The sequence below is a fragment of the Pongo abelii genome, chromosome 7 (genome assembly GCF_028885655.2).
Source record: "Pongo abelii isolate AG06213 chromosome 7, NHGRI_mPonAbe1-v2.0_pri, whole genome shotgun sequence".
NCBI lineage: Eukaryota > Metazoa > Chordata > Mammalia > Primates > Hominidae > Pongo > Pongo abelii.
Genome location: NC_071992.2, coordinates 3010465 through 3033221, shown reverse-complemented (window position 1 = coordinate 3033221; position 22757 = coordinate 3010465). Strand labels below are relative to the sequence as shown.

Here is a 22757-nt window from a genome sequence, read left to right as displayed (position 1 = left end):
AGTCAACATGAAGACCGTGCTGAGATCTATACATCTTAATCAGGAATACGTGGGTGGGAAAAAGGAAAGAAACATAAAATTAATTGCATATATCTGCCAAGACAAGGCCTAGGGTTGATGCAGACATCATATGTGCATATTTGTCTGTTCTCACACTGCTAAGAAAGACATACCTGAGACTGGGTAATTTATAAAGGAAAGGGGTTTAATGGACTCACAGTTCCACCTGGCTGGGGAGGCTTCACAATCATGGTGGAAGGTAAAGGAGAAACAAAGGCACATCTTACATGGTGGCAGGCAAGAGAGCGTGTGCAGGGGAACTCCCCTTTATGAGACCGTTGGATCTTGTGAGACTTATTCACTACCACGAGAACAGAAACACCTGCCCCCATGATTCAATTATGTCTTCCTGTCCCCACCCTTGACAAGTGGGGATTATTACAATGTAAGGTGAGATTTGGGTGGGGACACAGCCAAACCATATCAAACAGGCACTGTGTACAGAGAAAGAGAGGTTTTGAAATCAGTGTAAAAAATCCCCACGTCCCCTTTCATTTGTGTATTTTTAAACAGGTAGATCTTCCCAACAAGGCAACAAAGACTTTATGCAAAAGGCAGGGTCCATTTTGGTTCTTTAGATTAACTTCCCTTGGGCTGTATACCCTAGGTCCACTATGTTTTCCATCCTGGTGCAAGATTTTTTGACAAAATATTTTTTTTTTCCAAATTGTGGCTGAGATATTTTGTAGTTTATTTTCGGGGCTACTAGAAAGAATACTGTTTCCTGAGATTGTGCTTCAGTTTCATCTGCAACATGACTCATACTTCTGGCATGCTAGTTGTTTCCAGTGACTTCCAACAGGGAGAATATGCTGGAATCCTTTTTGAGTATTGCAGCTGGAGTTGCCAAGCACGGGAATGGATGAGCATTGACAGACTGAGTCTTGAGAATGTCAACTGTAGGACAGCTGTATTTAAGGAAAGAAAAGACGATTTTCTACACCTAATATTCAAGAACTCAATCCATGCTGTGTTTTAGGTCCCTAGTCTGGATTCTAAGAAGAACCTTGCGAGAAAATGGAGTGTGCATGTAAATATCATTATAAATAGATTTTGAGCAAAGTAATGCACAGGTGCATCAGAGTACATTATTATAAAATCATCAACAGGATCTGCATTATTACTGGGATCTCCTAGAGTTCTGTAAATTGCCAAGGACTCGCTCTTATTTACCAACTGTACTGTGTAATGCTACACCTCTCCGCAGACCACAGAATTAAGCACTGAGAATGCTGACCTGGTATCCATTCTCTCAGGCACCTGCTAATCCACCCAGGAAGTTTATAATCTACATGATCCCTTAATTATTTTCTCGTGTTTATCTTCCCTGTGGTAGTTTGCTTAAACCAACAGAGAACACACAAACTAGAAAGAGGTTATAGTTTGTGGTCTAGGTTTCCTGCCGCAGAATCCCACATTCATATTTTGAAAACATTTACATCATTTAGACTTTTCAGCACATAAGAACCCATCCTCTCCCCAGTGTTACCTCTTCAATCTCTAGTATTCAAGATATTAGTGATAGATTGAGTTATTTCCCACAAAAGGACATTATCTTTTTTTATTAGATTGTTTTGCTGTTGTTTGAAATAAGTTTACATTTATTGTGCTATTATAACCATGAGGAGATGAATTGTTCTGTAAATACAATATAATGGTTATTTATATGGCTAAAGTAGCTAGATGACATGATTCAAAATACTGTTTTTAGACTGTAGTTGTTCATAGTTCTTAGATAATCAAATTTAAATATATTCTTCAATTGCCTTGTATTTTGGAAAGATCCACATAAAATATTTAATAAAACAACTGATTATGATAATGCTTATATTACAGCAGAAAGGTAGTATTAGAGCAGAAAGATTAGCACTGCTTCTCCTGCCCCCCTCCCCCCCCGCCCCACCATCTTTGCTATACCATCTTAAGTGTAAAATATGTTCTGTATGTTAGTCAGGAAAACTCCCTATACCAGTCTTCAGATTTTCCAAATGTAGCGTCGGTGGCTAGAGAATAAATAGCAACATTCTCAGCGGTGGGTTTTTCTGTCATATTTCTGAATAGTATTTAATGATATTTTTCTTGTTCCTCAAGAACTATTGTGCAGCATTCAGAGGTTAATAAGATTGGTTCTTCTTTTATGAAATCTATACTCTAAGGAATAAATAAGGTAAATACCAAGTAGCATTAATAAGAAGTTGAGAATAGGCAGGGCGCGGTGGCTCACGCCTGTAATCCCAGCACTTTGGGAGGCGGAGGCAGGCAGATCACGAGGTCAGGAGTTCGAGACCAGTCTGGTCAATGTAGCGAAACCTCATCTCTACTAAAAATACAAAAAATTAGCTGGATGTAATGGTGGGCACCAGTAATCCTAGCTACTTGGGAGGCTGAGGCGGGAGAATCGTGTGAACCCAGGAGGTGGAGGTTGCAGTGAGCCGAGATCATGCCATTACACTCCAGCCTGCCTGAGTGACAGAGCAAAATTTCATCTCAAAAAAAAAAAAAAAGTTGGGAATAGAATAATGGCAAAAGGGAGATATAGGCAAAGTACTTGAGAATTCCAGGTGAGAGTGGGAGCAACCTAGAGGCTGATAGAAGAGTAGATGTGGGGGAAGCCACCCTGATTTTGGGTGGAATTCCAGCAAGCAGGCATGGGGTAAAGAGCTGCAAACCTGGTGGCAACAGCATAGATGCAGAGTACAGCCCAAGGAAGTCGGACTTGCCTGAAATAAGCAGGTGCTGGGGTCGAAATCTCAACAGCCGCATGGTCACGAGAGCCTGGACTGATGGGGCCACAAGGTGGTGGAAAAGATCTGAAAACTCTGACACCCGCTCTAGGGCAGGCTTTGAGCTGAGTCCCGATGCACAGGGCATGGTGCTGCACTCAGAACTCACAGTCCAATAGGGGAAGTGCATAGGTACGAAAAATTAGAATGCCACCTGCTAAATCTAAAACAAAACACAGTAGAAAAGTAGGAGGCTGGGTGTTTTAAATAGGCAGCACCAAAGATAGGCTCTCCTATTGTAGGAGAAACCTGAAGTAAGGGAGATCTTTGCGTCCTGTATGAACGGGCAGCTCTTCCTTTGGGGTTTGTGGAAGATGCGCACCTGCGGTGGATTTGGACTGAGGTTTGAGGGACAGAAAGACGTGACACCGGCAGCAAGACTGCGGAGGAAGCTTTAGGACAATGAGGCAGGATAGGCCCAGGGAAGAAGGTGGAAATGGGGTATATTCAGGAACTACATTGAGACAGGAACAGATAAAAAAGAATGCTGAAAGCCCCAAAGACAGTCCAAATGATGGCCCTGGTTTGAGGTTTTCTTCAAACCAAACAGGTTTAAAAAAGCTGTCATTCACTAAGATGTGTGAAGCAGAGATCTGATCAAATGGATTTGTGGCAGAGGACTCGGGCCCATGTTTGATGCTGTCACAAACAGCACAGAGTGTTGTGTGCTCTGCAAGCCCAATACCTCCATGTTGGACGAATTCCACACACTCTCTGTGATACCATATGCATATCTATGCATGGGCTAAGCCGCTCAGTATTGCCCCTAGAGATTGCACTTGGAGGGAAAAAAAACATCTTATTTATCAATATTGAAATGTGTTTCTTTAGCATATGCAGATCTAGAGACTTAAATATGTCCGTTGATGTGTACTGCTAATAATAGTTTTTCCTGCTTATAAGTGAATCTGATCCACCTGACATTTTGTGACCATTTGTTAATACTCAAGAAAAGTTTGCAAATTGGCTTTGGAATCTACTGCCCAAATAACTCTGACTTTAGCCCAAAGACCGTGTTATTGCACAGAATGGATAGAATAAAGCATATTGTATTCCCCTACAGGCACATGATATTTATAATGTATTTTATTTTCACCAATAAGTACCAATAATCACAAAGCAAATACTGAGGTTGAATATTTGGTTTATAGATTTTCTAAAAATGGATTCCGTTCTAATTCCCAGACCAATATTTATTATTTGTACTGCTACAAACCTGCACACTGAAGAGGTGACCTTCAAGTAGGCCCCTTTGGGGAGAAAGTGCTTGCATGGGAGACCTGGTGAGAGGGGAGAGATCCTACAGCTCCAATGGAAGGAGCCAATTCCTCCCCAAAGAATGCAGGGCTCCAGGTCTGTCCTCTGTCATGGGAGACATTGTGGCAACATTCCCACTGGTATACGGGGTTTCTGCGGGAGAAGTGAAACAGTGGAACTTTATTACATTTCCAAATCAGGGAACCCATTTCCAAAATCACACAGGTCTAGGTACTTGTCAGAGACTCTCACCTGCTGTACTTGCATTTGAGGTGTTCACTCTGCGTGTGTTATGATGTTAAAGTAAATCGGCTAACGAGTACCTCAGGTCTCTGAGGGTGCACGTTGTGTCAGTCACTCGGAAAGTCACCACTAACAATCAGCGTGGTGGTTTTAGGTTGCAAACCTCATGACTCCTTTCAGTAGCAAAAGCAAGTATTGCAAAAACAGTGCAGATAGCTAAACAAAGCCAAATCCTGTGCGCCAGTAAGATTCCTCCTCTGAAACACAGCTTCGTAGAACCACTTTCCAGAAAACATAGGTCACCCAGCGGGTCACGCTGGAGTTCTGAAGGAACCGGATTCATTCAGGAACCAGTTTCTGAGTGTTCACTCTACTAGAAATAAACAAAACAACCTTTTGTTCTCTCAGCAAGGTTTTTTATAACTTACACTAAAAGACCTGTGCAGTGGTATTTAGATGGAACTCTAGAAACAAAGGCTTTAAGAGGCTGGCCTTGTGGAGGCCCCTGCTCTCCTGTGTTGAATTCTATAAACTGCAGGTGTGCGGCCTCCCCTCGTCTAAGTGTGGGCCACACTGTGTGGGTGTTAATGGAGTGAGTGGTTTCCCCTGTGTCTGTCCCTAATGAGTCTCAGACTAAACTGACCTCGCAGAGGGAATTCAACCACTTTCCGCCCTCCTGAGTGCTCTGGCACAAATGTAGTTTGCAGGCAAACCTTGACCAATCAAGAAATTAGGCCTTTCCTCCTTCTCGAGCCTTCTTCCTGACAGTTTGCTTGCAACATACCCTATTTCTTTGCTATGAAAATGGACTCAATATTCCATCCATCTTGCTACCAGTCTCTGTGTTTTGTTCAAATGTTTGGTAGATTTTATTTCTTTCAAATCTAATTTTAGAGAAAGATTGTTAAAAGAATTCCCCATTTTCTATTTGAGACATTTTAACCAAAATATAATAGCAGTTTATAATTACAAACAGTAACAAAGCTTTCATCAAACACAGAATAGAGTAGACTGAAAAGCTAGTGATTTTCAAAGCTTATGGTACGGAAACTTTGTAACGCAGGAAAGACGTTCAAATTCCTGGGACCCACCGAGTGTACTGCACAGTCCATTCGTATAACACCTCAATGGTTCTGAGGTTTCACAGTATTATTGTTATTGTTTTTATTATCTTTTGAGACAGAGTCTTGCTCTGTCATCCAGGCTGGAGTGCAGTGGTACAATCTCGGCTCACTGCAACCTCTACCTCCCGGGTTCAAGCAATTCCTCTGCCTCGGCCTCCCGAGCAGCTGGGACTACAGGCGTGTGCCACCTCGCTCAGCGAATTTTTGTATTTTTAGTAGAGGTGGGCTTTCACCATGCTGGCCAGGCTGGTCTCGAACTCCTGACCTCAAGTGATCCACCTATCTCAGCCCCGCAAAGTGCTGGGATTACAGGCATGAGCCACTGCGCCTGGCCACGGTATTCTTATTCCAATGACATATTTTGTAGAATAGTGTGTAAAACGGAGTCACTGGAGCAGACCACTGCATTCTTGGCTCTGTTACTGGTTCTCTCAACCATTTTAAGCAGTTGGTGAATTACCCCGTCCACAGTCATACCTGTCCTCAGCATGGAGAAAATGAAGAATTAAAATGTAAAATTCATAAAGTGTGGTAGTAATTGAATTGTTAATTCATGCTTGAGCTAAAAGAAAATTCAGCAATTCCATGAGGATACATCTACATTATCTATCTATATACATTGGATTAAAAATCATATGAATTTACAATTTCATAGCATTCTCTCCTAATTCTTCAACCATTTGCTTCTCAGTCCTATTGGGTTCAGATTACTAGTAGACTAATAAATTCACGCAGAGGATTGATTTAAGAGAAAAATGGGCCACTTGCTTTCATGCCAAGGTTTTCCTTCCACACTTTAATAATAGGACAATTTCTGACAGACACTTCTCAAGAAATCCAGGCTGCATGATGTCCCGGGTGTGACTGTTGTTGCTACACAATTGCCTGTGGGAGACATTGGGGCTAAATGTCAATGAATAATAAATAAACAAGTCTGCAAAGTCAAGACAAATTGCAGCCTCTGTGCTCTGGCGTCATAGTGTAAGGTCCCCTGAGGAATTTCAGTATTTTATTATCACTAGATGATATTTGGTTTTGAAGTGTGCAGGGCTGCCCTCACCCCACGTTCATTTCTTTAAAAAAAAACTCAGTTAATAGAGTTGCTTATCCGCCTTTGCTACTGTGCATACTCAGTGGAGTTGTAGCAACTATCTTCAAATAGTGGCAGAGTCACGCAGTGGGGCTGACACCTACCATGAACTAAGCTGGACAGGATGCAAATAGTCACCCTCCTAGCAAATGTATAACTGAGTCATTTGACATCATAGTCTTCATATTTTAACAGATGCTTTAAAAATGTATGACATTTCTAATTTCTGTGACTAGAATGTCTTGCCATCACCTTTTCCTGGCTAGCAAGTGCTCATCCTTCAGACTTTAAATGCCACGTCTTTCAACAGGAGTCCTGGTCCTCAGCACGGCTGAGTGCTCCTCCCACTCATTCCCAGCCTGCTAGGTCCGCACACCGTCAGGACTCTGCACATGACAGCTGCTCATCTGCGTTTACCCTCTGTGATTGTGTCTTATTCCTCCTTTAATCCCCAGCCCCAAGAACATTACAACCCACAACAAATCATCATGAAATTATTGTCAAATAAATGAATTATTGTCAAATATATGAAGGTGACTTAGGAGACAATGTAAAGGACATGACTGCTCAGTGGTGAGGTTATTCTATTTCTACTTATTTCAACAAGTACTCAGCGCGTGACTAATATGGTAGAGACACTGCAGAGCAGCATGAACATGATTACATTTCATTCTGATGAAAGATAGAGACGCTTTCTAGGTTTTGTGTAGATGACTCAAAACCAAGACTACATCAAAGATATTAAAAGAAAAAGTAACTCACATACAAAGCATATAGAATAATACCATCATAGACTAATAGAATCTTAAATTTAACATAGAGCTCAAAATTCATTGAGTTCAAATTCCTCCTAATGCAATTTTCCCTTCCTCAACATATTGACACAATATCATTAAGATTTGGGTTAAAGAGTATTCTATAAGTGAAATTGTGTGGTTATCCTCTATTTGTGATAGACTATAATTGGTCTAACATTTTGAATGTTTTAAAACAGAATTAACTGATGGCTGGAAAGTGATAACAGGTAAAAAACAGATTGCTGTCTCATTGTTTCAAAATAGGAAGCCACACTGAAGAAATAATTGTTCCATATTAGGAAGCTTAGATACTAGGCAATCCTGCTGATACATAACTTTCTTTTTCTTCAGGCAAGGAGGTAAAATGAAATGTTTTTGAAGGACATCCTCTATTTTCTTTAGGTGTTTGGTGCCAATTCCTCAGAGAACCAAAATGACCATGTGTCAGAGAGGAGTTGCTGTTGGGAATCTTTATTTACAATCATGGCTGTCAGGCTTCCTGCCTGATTTCTAGAGTACACAGATGGTTCCTTGAGCATTACAAGTCCTTGTTTGCCAGGTTCCCAAAGAAGAGTGCAACTTCAAACTATGTGCACTTACTAAAAACTCAGTTTAGAAAACTATTAAGTTTTAAAAGGAGTCATGTTTGTCTAAGTCAAGAATGAGACCTGAACAGATTCCCTAAAATGAGAGGCGCTCTGTTAAAATGCACCCCTCTTCACATCACTATTGCCTTTGGTCCCAAGTCCCCTCCTCTTGAAGTGGTTCCAAGCTTCAGAGGTAATCCCAAAAGGAATTGCTGGTGTCATTTTATTGTGTGTTTCTAGAAACTAGCTATTCTATGCCTCACCTCAGAAATGGCTGGGATCTCTTGTGCTGGGCTGATGGGCTCTTCTGGCTCTCACCAGTCCTCATTTCCCTGTCTCTAGGGTTGGAACGATGGCTCCATCTCCCCCATGCACAACAGAGCGTGTTGTGCAAAGGACAGCATCTGGAAAGGGGGAACCTTCAGAGACAATGTCCTCTGTGCCTGTGATAACACTTGCGCCTTCAGGGGGTCTTTCTTCAAAATATGGAGAACATTCACCCTCATCCACGTTCTCTGCTTGTATCAAGTCTCATAGTGGGAGTGATTGGGACAAATCACCAGAACTGACTTATTGATCTGATTGACTGGAATACCTGCCAGTGCACTAAAATTAGCTAAATCTAGCCTGGCTTTTTTGATCTAATCTCTTCTACAAGTTGAGGCAGAGTTCAGATTCTCTTCTCTCTCTCTCCTCTGCAATGTTACCTTCCTGATAATAAGTTTGTTCTCCAAAATAGGAGAACACAATGTTTGTAAACTTTGTTTTAAGCAGAAATATAGATTATGATTTTAAATTTCCCTAGAAGGGTGTACTTAATCCCAAAGGAGTATGACAACAATTTTGCAATTTTCTCAAATCTGGCTGTACAGGAACTTGTGTGGAGCATCATTGGCTGTGTTCCCTGTTGGGGAAATAAGTGGGCAGGGAAAGTCTCCGCCTTGATATTCTGCATGGACCCAAGGCTTCTGTAGCTGTTTCCCTATGAAAAGTTTCTATAACTTCAAAGATAAATATTGATTATTATTTTTAGAATAGGTGTACTCTCACTTTATTGCAAAATTCCTCTTAAACCAATTGTTTTTTCTAATATATTCTTTATTTTTCTGTGAATTAAGCAAAAAGAAATGTTGATGCAACTATAGGACAGTGACAAAGATGATTATTTAGGAACTCATAGTGAATGTTTTTCCTCTTCTTGTGACTCCAAAACCCATGTGTAACACAGTTCCCATTCATGTAAGTTACTCTTAAGCCTTTATATTTTGTTGATTTAATAAGAATACCCTTTCCATATATGCGAGGAAGGGAGAGAGAGAAAAGGAGAAGTTGGAGGAAAGGAAAGAAGGAAAAGTGAGAGCGGTAAAGAGGCAGAAGAGGGAAATGGAAGAGAAGGTAATAAAATGGTGTGGTGGCTCACACCTGTCATCCCAGCACTTTGGGAGGCCAAGGCAGGAGGATTGCTTAAGCTCAGGAGTTGAAGACCAGCCTGAACAACATAATGAGACCCCGTCTCTACTAAAAATAATAATAATAAAAAAAATTACTTAGGCATGGCGGCGTGTACCATGGTGGCATAGTCCCAGCTCCTCAGGAGGCTGAGGCCAAAAGATGACTTGAGCCCAAGAGATTGAGGCTGCAGTGAGCCATGATGATGCCACTGCATTCCAGCTTGGGTGATAGAGCAAGACCCTGCCTAAAAAAAAAAAAAAAAAAAAAAAAAAAATGGTGGGAGGGAGGGAGTGGAATAATGTCAGAGGGCCCTTCTCCATGTGGAAGCTCTGTTACTAAAGCTCTTTCAATGCCATGTTTGTCAATTGTTTTCTATCTACATGGACATTCTGTCTCCCCTTAAGTAAAGACGCCTGCCCCGATCTCGCCCTTCTTCCTGTTCTTTCACTGTGCACCTGGGTAAGCCCTGCCACCTGTTAGTTTCAACCGTCAGCTGTGCATGCTCCTGTTTTCCCAAGTCCACGCTAACTTCAGCACATCTCTAGACTTCTCTTTTCAACTGATTCCAGGTCATTTTTACCCAGACATCGGCTCACCCATAACTCAGATTTTCATGATTGAAATCGAACTTATTCTCTGATCCCTGTCTTTCCATTTGGAATTTCACAGGTAATTTGATTATCTAGTCTGTCATACTGGAAGCCCTCCTCATCGATCTCCTTACTACCCAGAATCAATAGGTTAAGAAGCCCTGTTCATGTTAATTCCAAGAATTCCTTCTTTACTTTTTGCTTTGATTTGAAAATAGTATAACAAGGTAAATAACAGAATACAGGTAAGCAAAATAAGTGAAATGAATAGATGAGAAAATCACAACTAGGAAAATACAAACCATTTCATATTAAAAATATTACTTATTTTATCCAGGATTTCTGAAAAAAAAATGATAAAAAGAAGAAAAAACTATATTTAAAAGTACACATATATATGTAATGAGAAAGATTTCAGTAAGTTGCGCCTTCAATACTGTTATTGACTTGATAATAAAAGTAAGTTATGAATGTGCTACTTTTATAAATGACAAACACTCTAAATTTTAAAATTGGTTTTTACGTTTTTAGCTGGCCACTGCGGTTCCCCAGATCCGATTGTGAACGGTCACATTAGTGGAGATGGCTTCAGTTACAGAGACACAGTGGTTTACCAGTGTAATCCTGGTTTCCGGCTTGTGGGAACTTCCGTGAGGATATGCCTGCAAGACCACAAGTGGTCTGGACAAACGCCTGTCTGTGTCTGTAAGTTCACTCTTTGTGGACAAATTCATCCATGCTTCCTTTTGCCACATTGTCTTTTGTTATTAGGTCACAATACACACCTGTTTAATCTTCACTGTAAAAGGGAACAGCAAACTTTCAGTTTTGCCTGTACAAAGAAAGAGAACAGGAGAGCTGTCATGTTCACGCTTTCCTTTTTTTGATCTCCTTCCCGTTTTGTTTCCTTTGAACTCCTTTTCCTGACTCCACATTCAATTTGCTTATTAATTCATTTTAAATGGATCCCTGGCCAAGTGGTGTCATGGATTCCTCCTCCCTGATTTTATCACAGGATAAACTGGGTGGAGAGAAAAGCTGATTGTAGGAGGGTGGAGGTGCAGAGTCTGGGTCTGCTGGGCAGCTTTGCAGTCCTAGAAACAGCAGCACTCCCTGCGTCATCCGTGTTTCATGTATTTTTGTCATTGCTTCGTCAAGAACGTAGGGAGTTTTGTAAGCATCCTTTCTTTTACTTGAAAGAGGTAAAATTGGCCAGGCGTGGTGGCTCACGCCTGTAATTCCAGCACTTTGGGAGGCTGAGGCAGGTGGATCACCTGAGGTCAGGAGTTCAAGACCAGCCTGGCCAATGGCAAAACCCCATTTCTACTAAAAATACAAAAATTAGCCTGGCATGGTGGCATACACCTGTAATCCCAGCTACTAGGAGGGGCTGAAGCAGGAGAATTGCTTGAACCCTGGAGATGGAGGTTGCAGTGAGCAGAGATCGCGCCGCTGTACCTCAGCCTGGGCGACAGACCAAGACTCTGTCTCAAAAAAAAAAAGGGGGGAAAAAAAGAAAGAGGTAAAATTACATGTAATGAATGATCAACCTTGAACTGTATAACTTCAGAGATAAATATTGTAAATATTGACTATTTTTAGAACAATGTACTCTCACTTTATTGCCCAATTTCCCTTAAGCCAATTGTTTTTCTAAAATATTGTGTATTTTCCTATGAAGTAGACAAAAGAAATGTTGATAAAACAGTGACAAGGATTATCTGTAATAGTGCTGTGAAAAATGTACAGAGTTCAAGGGTAAAAGTTTTACCTAGAGGAAAAAAATTGTTGACAAGATAAATGAGGAAGAAAACACGAGTTTTGTGACTGTAGTGTGTTTCTTTTGAAAGGGTGAATGATGGATATGTCTCCCTGATCTGTCTTGCTGTTATCTGGGGCATGACATAATGACAGTTCACTGCAACTCAAAGGATCATACGACAGAGATTCTCAACAAAAATAGGACCTGAGTGTGCTTAGTTATTTTGCTAATTTCATGATGTGTAAATTGATATTGCAATAATTTATAAATGGACAACTTAAAGTATCAAAAAAATCCCCATACTGTCTCAAAAGGAGGGTTTCACAAAGTCAGCTGGTGTGTATGGAGAAAATGTTCAAAACTCATGATTAATACAAGAATTTTTAGCATCTCTTGTTTTTCACTGCTTCATTTTTAAATCATTTGGTATTCTGTCATGATTCAAGAGAGAAGTAATAATTATGATGATGAAGAAAGTGTGTTTGGCAGGTGTTTGTTATTTTCCACAATTATATTAAAAGCCTGTAGGGTCAGCCTGTGGTTCTAGCTCCCAATATTCCCTTCTGAATATAAATACCATCTGTAAGCTGCCTGGTTAGTGGAAAACCTTCAATCCGTACAGTTAACATGCCTGCATGTTTCTTATTAATAATCCCAAGGGAAAGTGATGACCTGTTCAATATTTAACAATGACGTTGACCTGTCTCTCTACAGCCATCACATGCGGTCACCCTGGAAACCCTGCCCACGGATTCACTAATGGCAGTGAGTTCAACCTGAATGACGTTGTGAATTTCACCTGCAACACGGGCTATTTGCTGCAGGGCGCGTCTCGAGCCCAGTGTCGGAGCAACGGCCAGTGGAGTAGCCCTCTGCCCACGTGCCGAGGTAGGAAAAGCATCCAGGAATGAGCTCTTTGCTCTGAGAGTGTTCTAGGCTGCCCAGTAACACCAAAGAGCCTGTCTCCATGAATCAAGGGTGACGCATAAAGAGTTCTGCAAACTCTCGCCATTCAGGTGTGAAAGCATTTCTGAGAGTAAGCACAGAGCTTTCCATGGCTTTTCCCTGTCTTGTGGCCAGATGTTCAATCACGAAAATCTAGAATTCTCTCCCTTAAAGATAACTCATCTTCCATTTCTCTTTTTATTCATTCATTTACACATTTATTTCTACCCTGTATAGTTAGCATTTGGGGGCCATTATGCTTCTAATTTTATGACTGTCTTTATGAAGTTCTTACTGTTTTAAATTTTCAATTATTTATTTTTTGATTCATTTCTTTAAACATAGTCACAGAGACCTCGGCTAAATCTGAGTTTCCAAGAAAATTGTGTTCTGTCTTTTTCACATTTCTAGGTGTTTGAGCTCAAAATGTTTAAGATTTCATTTCAGTTACTTTCCATTACAACATCTCTCTTATTGATGGTGCATTGTACTTCAGTGTGAAGGGCAAGTAATTTTTATGGTATTAAGATGAAATTAAAGCCAGGAACTTATCAGTGTCTCTTTCTCTGACAAGAACCTCTCTTACCCTAGGGCTCCCACAGGAGCTATCTTCCAATAAGCTGATAGCAGAGTGGGAAACCAAGTCATTTAAAAAATGATTAGAAGTTGTATAGAATTTGGCTACTCAGCTGCAGAGTTCTGGCTCAGGTCTAAATTGGAGGGCTTGGCGTAAGCTCAAAGGCTAAGTAAAGACTCCTTCCTCTGTTTCCCCCTAAAATACTAGTACTGTCAGGATCAGAATGTTTGGGATTTGACCAACACACTAATGAAACCCAGTTCACTCAACTAACCACAGTGCAGAATGCAAAGGAAACCAGGGTGAGGGGGTGAAGCCAGTGCCCCTGCCTCCGCCGAGCCCTAGCCCCTGACCAGAGGAGGGAACCAGCCCCGCTTAAGGATTATGTGTGGTTATAAGTTTTCAGTTCTCTGGGAAAAATGCCCAAGAGTGTAAATGGTACTGGGACATATGGTATTTGCAAGTTTAGTTTTGTAAGAAACTGCCAAGCATTTTTCCAGCATGGCAGTACTATTTGTCATCCCTACCGAACATGGGTGGGCGATGAAGTTTCTCTACATCCTCTCCAGCATTCGGTGCTGTCACTCTGTCTTATTTTAGCTTTCTTGATAGATGTGTGGTGATAGCTTTCTGTGGTGTTCACTTGCAGTTTCCTGATAGCTAACGATGTGGGTACCTTGTCTGCTGACTATTCCCATCTGTACTCTTCAGTGAAATGTCTGTTCATGCCTTTTGCTCACATCCTAATTGAATTGTTTGGATTTTTTTGTTTGTTTTTTAAGATTGAGTTTCAAGAGTTCTTTATTCTATGTAATAGTCATTTGTCAGGTATATGATTGTCAAAATTTTTCCCAGTCTCTCATTTGACTTTCATCCTCTTCACAGGGTCCTTTCAGCAGCAGAAGTTTTAAATTTATCATCTTTTCTTTTTATGGGTCATGGTATTGATTTCAAGTTTAAGAACTCTGCCAAGACCTAGCTCTTGAAGTGTTCCTCTATTTTTTCTTTCACTTTGCATTTGATATATTTTAAAGTCTGTGATCCATTTCGTGTTAATTTTTGTATAAAGTCTGAGATTTAAATAGAGTTTCACTATTCTTTTTATAACCTATGGATATTCAAGAGATATTGGTTTTAATATGGTAATTTATCAAATTAAAAAGAAACATTATCAGGAAGGGCTTCTATGTTTCTAACCCAAAATAAAAAAATTAAAAATTGAATGATAAAGGTGTCTATAAATAATTTTCTGAATTATATTTTTTAATTAATTGACCCTATAAAAACTTTACTGTGTGTTTCTATGTAGCTATACCCACTTTCCATATAAAGATAAAACGTTGATGGCTTTAATCTCTACATTTACCACACATGAGTTATTTTTCATATGAGTTTTAGTCTTTTAGTCAAAAAGCATCTGTTTTCCTCTGTAAAACATGGCAGTGGTATCACGTGAGTGGGCACGATGGCATGTGGGGAACTGGTGCTTGTTTTGGGAACTTTCCACTGCCCCTGCTGAGTTGTCAGCATGACATCAGCACCTGCGTCCTCACCACAAGAGCAACAACAGCAGGTGCAAACTTCTGTTTATGGGGAAAGAATCCAACCACTGCAAGACAATATTACTCTGAAAATTCTCATCCATCAATTCCCTTTAATTTTATGCCTAGTAGAATGACCCAAAATGACTATCAGCAATCAGTACACACGAGGTCAACTACTTGGGCTACTTCTTTGGTTGTATGAATGCTGTTTTCTTACTTTCTTTCTTCCTTCTTACTTTCTTTCTTCTTCTTGCTTTTTTTTTTTTTTTTTTTGAGATGGAGTTTTGCTCTGTTGCCCAGGCTGGAGTGCAATGGTGCCATCTCAGCTCACTGCAACTTCCGCCTCCAGGGTTCAAGTGATTCTCCTGCCTCAGCCTCTCAAGTAGCTGGGATTACCCCACCATGCCCGGCTATTTTTTTTTTTTTTTTTTGGTAGCGATGGGGTTTCACCATGTTGGTCAGGCTGGTCTTGAACTCCTGACCTCACCAAAGCACTGGGATTACAGGCGTCAGCCACCGCACCCATCCTGTTTTCTTACTTTCAGAACCACAGTTGACGATAACATTATGAGCCTTGTCTGCTTTCCAGTGCAGGGGGGTAACTCCGGGCCAGAGTGAAGCTGTAAGGGCCGAGACGGGAGCTGTCTTCATTGTGGCACACAGTCCACGTCCTAAAACTTTAGCCACCCTTGTCTTTTAAAACATTAGAAACAAAACCAAAAGCTTCCCTTTGTATTTTACACTAGAGGATTAGATCTATACGTCCCAGGAGACCTTTGAGTGCTTCCTTCATTTTAATGAAAATTCAGCTTTATTCTTGCTTTTGATGAAAAAAAGATGGATCCTTCTCTTCAAATAATTGGAAGTCGACTTACTAAAAAATATTTTTAAAGTATATCCAATTGGCATCTGGGAGACGCTGAGAGTTGGGCTGTGGTTTGCCTCTGCCTCAGTGCCCCGACGCTCCTCTTTTGTAATAGGATCAGGAAAGTGATGCCGGACAGGGGCAGACAGTAGCCCCCTCTGCTGCAGTTAACAGGATATTGGCAATAAATGCATTGAAGAAGGAAAATATAACCTTACCTTCAACAAGGGGGATGATTTAGAAAACCCAGACAGGCAGTCCACACCCGTTTGTTGCTTCAAATTTTGGAAAAGTGTCTCCAATTTAAAAGGACTTCACTAACTAGAAGTGGCCTCTCTACATTGTTTTTAGTTTTAAAACACATGTAAAAGTTCACATAAGTTTATGTAAAGGAAGCAGTTTTTAATGAGTAAAAAAAAATCTGCTTTGGGATTCACAAGTACTGGATGAAGCTCCAACAAATGATATTGGACAATCCTTTCTTTCAGTGTTTATTTTATTCTTGAGATAAAATTCAGCCAGGTGCAATGACTCATGCTTTTAATCCCAGCCCTTTGGGAGGCTGAGGCAGGCAGATCACTTGAGCCCAGGAGTTTGAGACCAGCCTGGGCAGCATAGTAAAACTCAGTCTCTACAAAAAAATACAAAAATTAGCCAGGTGTGGTGGTACATGCTGTAGTTCCAGCTACTCAGGAGGCTGAGAAGGGAGGATCCCTTGAGCCTGGGAGGTCAAGACTACAGTGAGCCAAGACACGGCACTTCCAGCCTGGGCAACAGAGCAAGACCCCATCTCAAAAGAAAATCAGATAGCATAAAACTAGACCTAGTTTGCTGGGCATGGTGGCTCACGCCTATAGTCCCAGCACTTTGGGAGGCCAAGGCAGGCAGATCACGAGGTCAGGAGTTTGAGACCAGCCTGACCAACATGGTGAAACCCCCTCTTTACTAAAAATACAAAAAAATTAGCCAGGTGTGGTGGTGCACACCTGTAATCCCAGCTAACTCGGGAGGCTGAGGCAGGAGAATTGCTTGAATCCAGAAGGCAGAGGTTGCAGTGAGCCAAGATCACGCCATTGCACTCCAGCCTGACTGACAGAGCGAGACTCCATTAAAAAAAAAAAAAAAAGCAAAACAAAACTAGACCTGGTTAACCATTCTAAAGTGTGCAGTTCAGGGGCACTTTCGCCATGACCATGTTGTGCAACCATCACATCTGTCTAGTTCCTAGATGTTTCATCACCCCAAAACGAAACTGTAAGCCCATGAGCAGTCCCCATTTCCCTACCCCTCTACCTCTCAGCAATGAGTGTGGCATGTGTGCATGTGTGTGTGCATGTGTATATGTGTGTGTGCATGTGTGTGTGTGCATATGTGTGTGTGCATGTGTGCATGTGTGTTCGTGTGTGTGCATGTGTCTGTGTGCATGCATATGTACTATTCATACATGTGTTTCTTTTAAATCATGTGAATGTAATTAAGATAAATATTGAAAGAATTGCTATAAATACACACTAAAATTTGAAGAAACTGGTTGTTTCTCATATGGAATATTTAAATCTGTTATATTTATACTGATTTAACATATTTTTAAGCATCTATACCTGACAGTAGAGTAGGAAATAACTTCGGGTTTTCATTGTGTAGTCACCTTCTTAAACAAAATTTCCTGTGACTTTTGTACTACTCACTGCCTCTTTGTAATAGGTGGAATTTATTAAAAACACTTAGCACCATTTTTCCTCTGTGAGTTTCCATGACTACTGAAGTTCTCAGATGGGAAATACAGCCATGGACTAAGTGCTATTTATGTATTTAAACACAGGAGTACTCTTTTCTTGAACATCTATTACTTTCACAACATTTGAATACTTCAATGACTCATATTCATTCGCATTTTTGCTTTTTTTAAAAAAAAGGTATGTTTCATTAATCAATTAGTTAACAAGTTTTACTTTAAAAAATGTTTGCTCATAAGGAAATGGCAATTTTGAACCATGTCTATTGTTAAAAAAATTCAAATTCCAGGTTGTTTTTTAAAGAAATGTTTTCTCTTCTCTGAGATTTTTCAAAAGTCTTAGGATAAGGCCATATCTGTGTTTAGAAAATGATTCTGGTTTCACTTTGATGAATATAAACTTTTGTACTTTTTATTATTTCCAATTAACTCATTGGTTGCATTGCCAAAAAAAATCTCCAACAGTGACAGTTTCATTCGTAGATGTATATTTAGTATGTTTTAGTCCTTTACCCTGTTACAGAAATTTAAATAATGTATATAACCTAAAAGCTCTAAATTTATCAGTGTGCCATGTGTGTTAAGAACTATTTTAGCATTGCAATTTTAAGTGGAAGAACATTGAGTGTCTTAATGTAGTTTGTACATAAAGCAATAAATACCCTTAATGCCACACCCTAGAAATAATTGGCCTGTTGAAGGACAAGACATTAGGAAAATCACCTTTTAGATGATGTATATTGTATAAGGCTTTGCTGCCAAAAGATATGAGCCCAAGTTTATCTGAATTGGTATATCTGCAGTAGCAGTCAACGGCTATTGCTAATATACCATATGGAAAGCAATCTACAACTAAAGGGAAAAGATCACATTAAAATGTGGGAAAGGCGGTGGATAAAGACCAGAGCAGTTCTGCGCTTCCCCGGGACGATGCCTCTGACCAATGAGCTCACCTAACAGATGCGAAGTTTCAAAGTATCTCGTTTGCTCAATACCTTGCGTAGCTCTGGTCCCATGCGCTATAGGTGAATACTTCTGAACAAATATACGGGGATTATCATCACTTCTCACTCTTCCAGGGTGGAGAGCATCTTGCTTTCATAACAAAATCCTCAAAGCTCCTTTGTTCTCGCTTTCCCCAGAAAGCAGGCTTCTATCGTGTCTTATTTAGGAGCGAGGAGGAATGGAATCACTCACAGAGGTGTCCCTAGTTTCTTGCTCAAAACCTCCTGCTTTCGCCGATAATGTGGGTGGTCTGGTCAGCTTGAAAATTAGCAAGTGGATCGTATAGTCTATATAGTATTATTATATAATAATGGGTTTGTAGAGAGAGTCTTACTTGTAAAGTCAGGGGCTATGGAAAATGGGGGATGGGTTTAGAGGATACCCTGAAATGTGTCAATCGGTGCTGAATGAAATCTTGTCCCACTGTCTCTAGCACCAGGAGGCTTTGCTATACATGAAGTATTTATTGCACACTGTGGTAAATATGGCTGAAACAATCACGTTAACTCATTCAGTTCTCAGAGGAATACATGAAATCTGCACATCTACAAGAAACCGTGAGGACCGGAACGGCAATGGGAAGACAGATATTAGTGTCAGCCTCTTGCTTATGCAGCTGCAAGGACTTAAGGAAAGATTCAACAGCTTTAATCAAACTCTTTTCTCCTCCTTGTGTGACAGAAAAAAAAATTGCGTGACTGAAGGAATGATCGAGAATGAATGCCCACAAATGTTGTCCCAGTTACCTCCACACAGGGGGACAGCATAATTATGTCTTGAGGTCTCAGGTGGATCAGAACATTCTGTATCCATCCCCCTGGAGCCTTCTAGACCATGTAATGCAGCATTTGTTAAGCGCCTACTATATCCCAAATGATGTGCTAGACACTGTCAATACAGTTATTCATGTCTTTAAGTAGATAACTATTCAGACGACCAGAGGAGTTTGCTAGCTAGGAAGACTCACCCGATCTGCCGTGGCATCTGTCCATTTGACACAAAACGTGTTCTTGCAGAATGAGAGATTAACTGAACTCAAAAGAGTGGGCTTTTAAGTATCAAAAGCTTTTTTTGTATCTAGGTTCCACTTTCTTCTAATTTATCCCAAGGAAGAGAAGAAGAAATTAAACACACCTCACATTTATTCATCATTCTCTGTATTCCAGATACTGTCTCTGGTCCACTAGATACCATGTCTGTTGCACAGCTTAAACAAATTCGTTGATGCATTTTAAACTCTTCAGGATTAATGTAGCCTTTATTTTTTAAACTTCTTGCCTTTTCCTAGAAAAATAGAAACAAACTTAATTTTAAAAACTGCTTTTTCAAATATATCTGATGAAGCAGGGGATGGAGGAGGAGGTTAATGGACCATCGTTGGCATGTCAGGTTGATGAGAAGTCCCCGGATCATCCCTAGCTGTCTGCCTGCTTTAGTTTTTTTTTTTATTCCATATTGTTTTGTTGTGTTTCATTTCAGAACTAAGATTCAATCTAGTACACAGAATTTATATGCATGCTATTAAAACAGGAAAAAACAATATTTCAAAGAGGGCAGACTCATAAAGATGGTGAAGCTTCAGGAAGAAATGGCATAAAACTAAAAAACCTCAAGTTAAAAAAAAGTAGCTGAACAAAATTGCCAGGGATTCTTGCTGTTTACTGCAATATGGTCTGATTCTTCCTGTGTGTGCTTTTTAAAATATTCTCACAAGAGTTGTAGGCTGTTGTATCTCACATAAGCGTGCTGTTGTCTTTGCATTCTTTTCCCACCTGCTTCCTAAGATTCTCAAGTGTGTAATCTGGAGAACTCATTGAGTGTGGCCCTGGTGCAGCACTTAGTTAATGGCACAAAACAGAAACCCCATCCCAAATTTCCAAACAGAGCCCCAGCTAAATCTGTGCTACTGTGAGGCGGAATTAGACCCGGATTTCTACAACGTCTACCTCACCCTGGGGAGCCTGCTTATTCTCAGGTTCAACCCTTCACAGGATGAAGCTCTATCCAGGCCTGCAGTTCTTGTGATAAATTAAAAAACTCAGATTTAGGAGACTAAAGAAAATTCGTTATACTCAACCCAGTAACACTCTCTTTGCATATAAGATTAAAAAATAAATAAAAGAAGGTATCCCTTTTATTAGTAGTAGTATCTTTCTGGATGAAATAATTTATACAGTTGAAGATGTCATAAGAAGGAATGAAAACAAACATCTTCAGGTTTATTTTGAGAATCACGTTTCCCTACTGTCCTGGAGGCCCATATTTCTCTAGAGGAGCTTTCTTGGAATCTTTGTCCGCTATTCTGAAATATGTGTCACTCTGCCTAAGAGTTGAGCCAGTTCAGTGAGGGACCAGTTAGATTTACCAGGTCTCACGTCGTTTCAGGATGATTCACATAATGTTTCCCTGCTTCGTCTAATAATCTGTGTATTGCATGCAAACATTAAGATATTATTTTTTCTTTTCTTGTCATACTTTAGTAGGATTGGGTGTTTAGACACACGTAAAACATGTGTCCCGATATGCTTATGTACATGAGCATAAAGAAAATTAAGAAAATATGGGGTTAGTGAATGTTCTGTTAGAGTAGAGGAATCAAAAAGGAAACAACCACAAAAACTTCACTAAAGAATCATTACGGGTATAGTTGTACTAAAGTGTTAATGAAAAATTGGATATAATAACATATTCTCAAAATGTTAAAATAGTAAAATTTTAAAATTAAAGGAAATGTAAGCTAATGTTAAAATAGCTAAAATAGTTATTTTAATAACTGGGGAAAATAGGTTTTGGGAAAAATAGCTAACGCATGCGGGGCTTAATACCTAGGTGATGGGTTGACAGGTGCAGCCAATCCCCGTGGCACACATTTACCTATGGAACAAACCTGCACATCCTGCACATGTATGGCAGAACTTAACATAAATGAACCAATTGCAGTGATGTGACTTAACAAAGCTCCTCTTGGGCTTTAGGAAGTGGATGGGAAGGAGCTTGCCAAGAGCAGGAGGCTGGTGTGAGCCCAGGGACCCTGAGGCTCCAGTCTCCCCGAAGCTGCCCTTATATGTGCCGCTGGCAGGGTGTGTCCCCTGGCACAGAGGGAAACAGTGATGAACCCGCATCACTCTTGTGCTTAGAGAAGGCCCCTCTTATGGGGGCATTCATCCTCCGATTTTATGTTAACTTAAAAGTCATGTGTTCATTTCTCATAATGCAGTGTACGTTCCTTACAGCAAAAATTGTGAGTTATATCCGAAAAGAAGAAGCACTGTATCAATCATCTTTCAAAATAGTAGTGAATAAGCTTTGATTTTTAGAAAAGATATTGTAGATTTTATTGCATTTTATGTATTTCTTATATATATAGAAATATACTTCTTTTTATATTTTTTATATATATTTATGTATATATTATATAGAAAGAAATATATTTCTGTTTCTTATATATTTATATATTTCTTATTTATATATATTATATATACACACATAAGCTTACATATAATTCCTATGGACTCTTTTATAACCTGCCTTTTTATGTAATCATATATCATGAAGAATTTTTCATGTCAAGAATTATCCTTATAAAATTAATGCCTCTTTAATTAAAATTTTAATGGCTTATAGAGTTAACATGCCTTTCTTCTTGACCTGCAAATGCTGAATGCCCTTAATATAAGCTGTTTATTATTTTATCAGTAAAATATGATAGGAAAATACTTCCAAAGCCTGGAAATAATATAGTTGGAGAGACCATTAAGAATTAGTCCTAACTTTGCCTTAGGGCTGAGTTAAAATTAGTTAAGAGGGAATGTACTTGCAAGAGTCTCTGAACTCAAGATTTAAATATCATTGTGTAGAGAATTTGCATATGCCACTTCCTTGTGTTATTAGGCTGATGCAAAAGTAATTGCGGTTTTTGCTATTGCTGTGGGAAAAACCGCAATTACTTTTGCACCAAATGAATATTTCATGCAATCTTTTTCCTTTGCATTAGGTATATTTTCTTTGGTAAAAAATGAACTGGAGAGCCGGGCGCGGTGGCTCACGCCTGTAATCCCAGCACTTTGGGAGGCTGAGGCAGGTGGATCATGAGGTCAGGAGATCGAGACCATCCTGGCTAACACAGTGAAAACTCATCTCTACTAAAAATACAAAAAATTAGCTGGGTGTGGTGGTGGGCACCTGTAGTCCCAGCTACTCGGGAGGCTGAGGCAGGAGAATGGCGTGAACCCGGGAGGCGGAGCTTGCAGTGAACTGAGATCGTGCCATTGTACTCCAGCCTGGGTGAGCCAGAGTGAGACTCTGTCTCAAAAAAAAAAAGAAATAAATGAACTGGGGAAA

The 22757-nt window shown here is 40.0% G+C and overlaps 1 protein-coding gene across 1 annotated transcript in view; it reads left to right on the top strand.

Annotated features, from left to right (window-relative positions):
* CSMD1 (CUB and Sushi multiple domains 1) overlaps positions 1 to 22757 on the top strand; it is a 2063616-nt gene that overhangs the window by 1991718 nt on the left and 49141 nt on the right. The window contains exons 53-54 of the mRNA XM_024251429.3: positions 10515 to 10688; positions 12460 to 12633. Coding sequence (XP_024107197.3) covers positions 10515 to 10688; positions 12460 to 12633 — 348 coding nt within the window. The remainder of the gene's footprint in view (positions 1 to 10514; positions 10689 to 12459; positions 12634 to 22757) is intronic.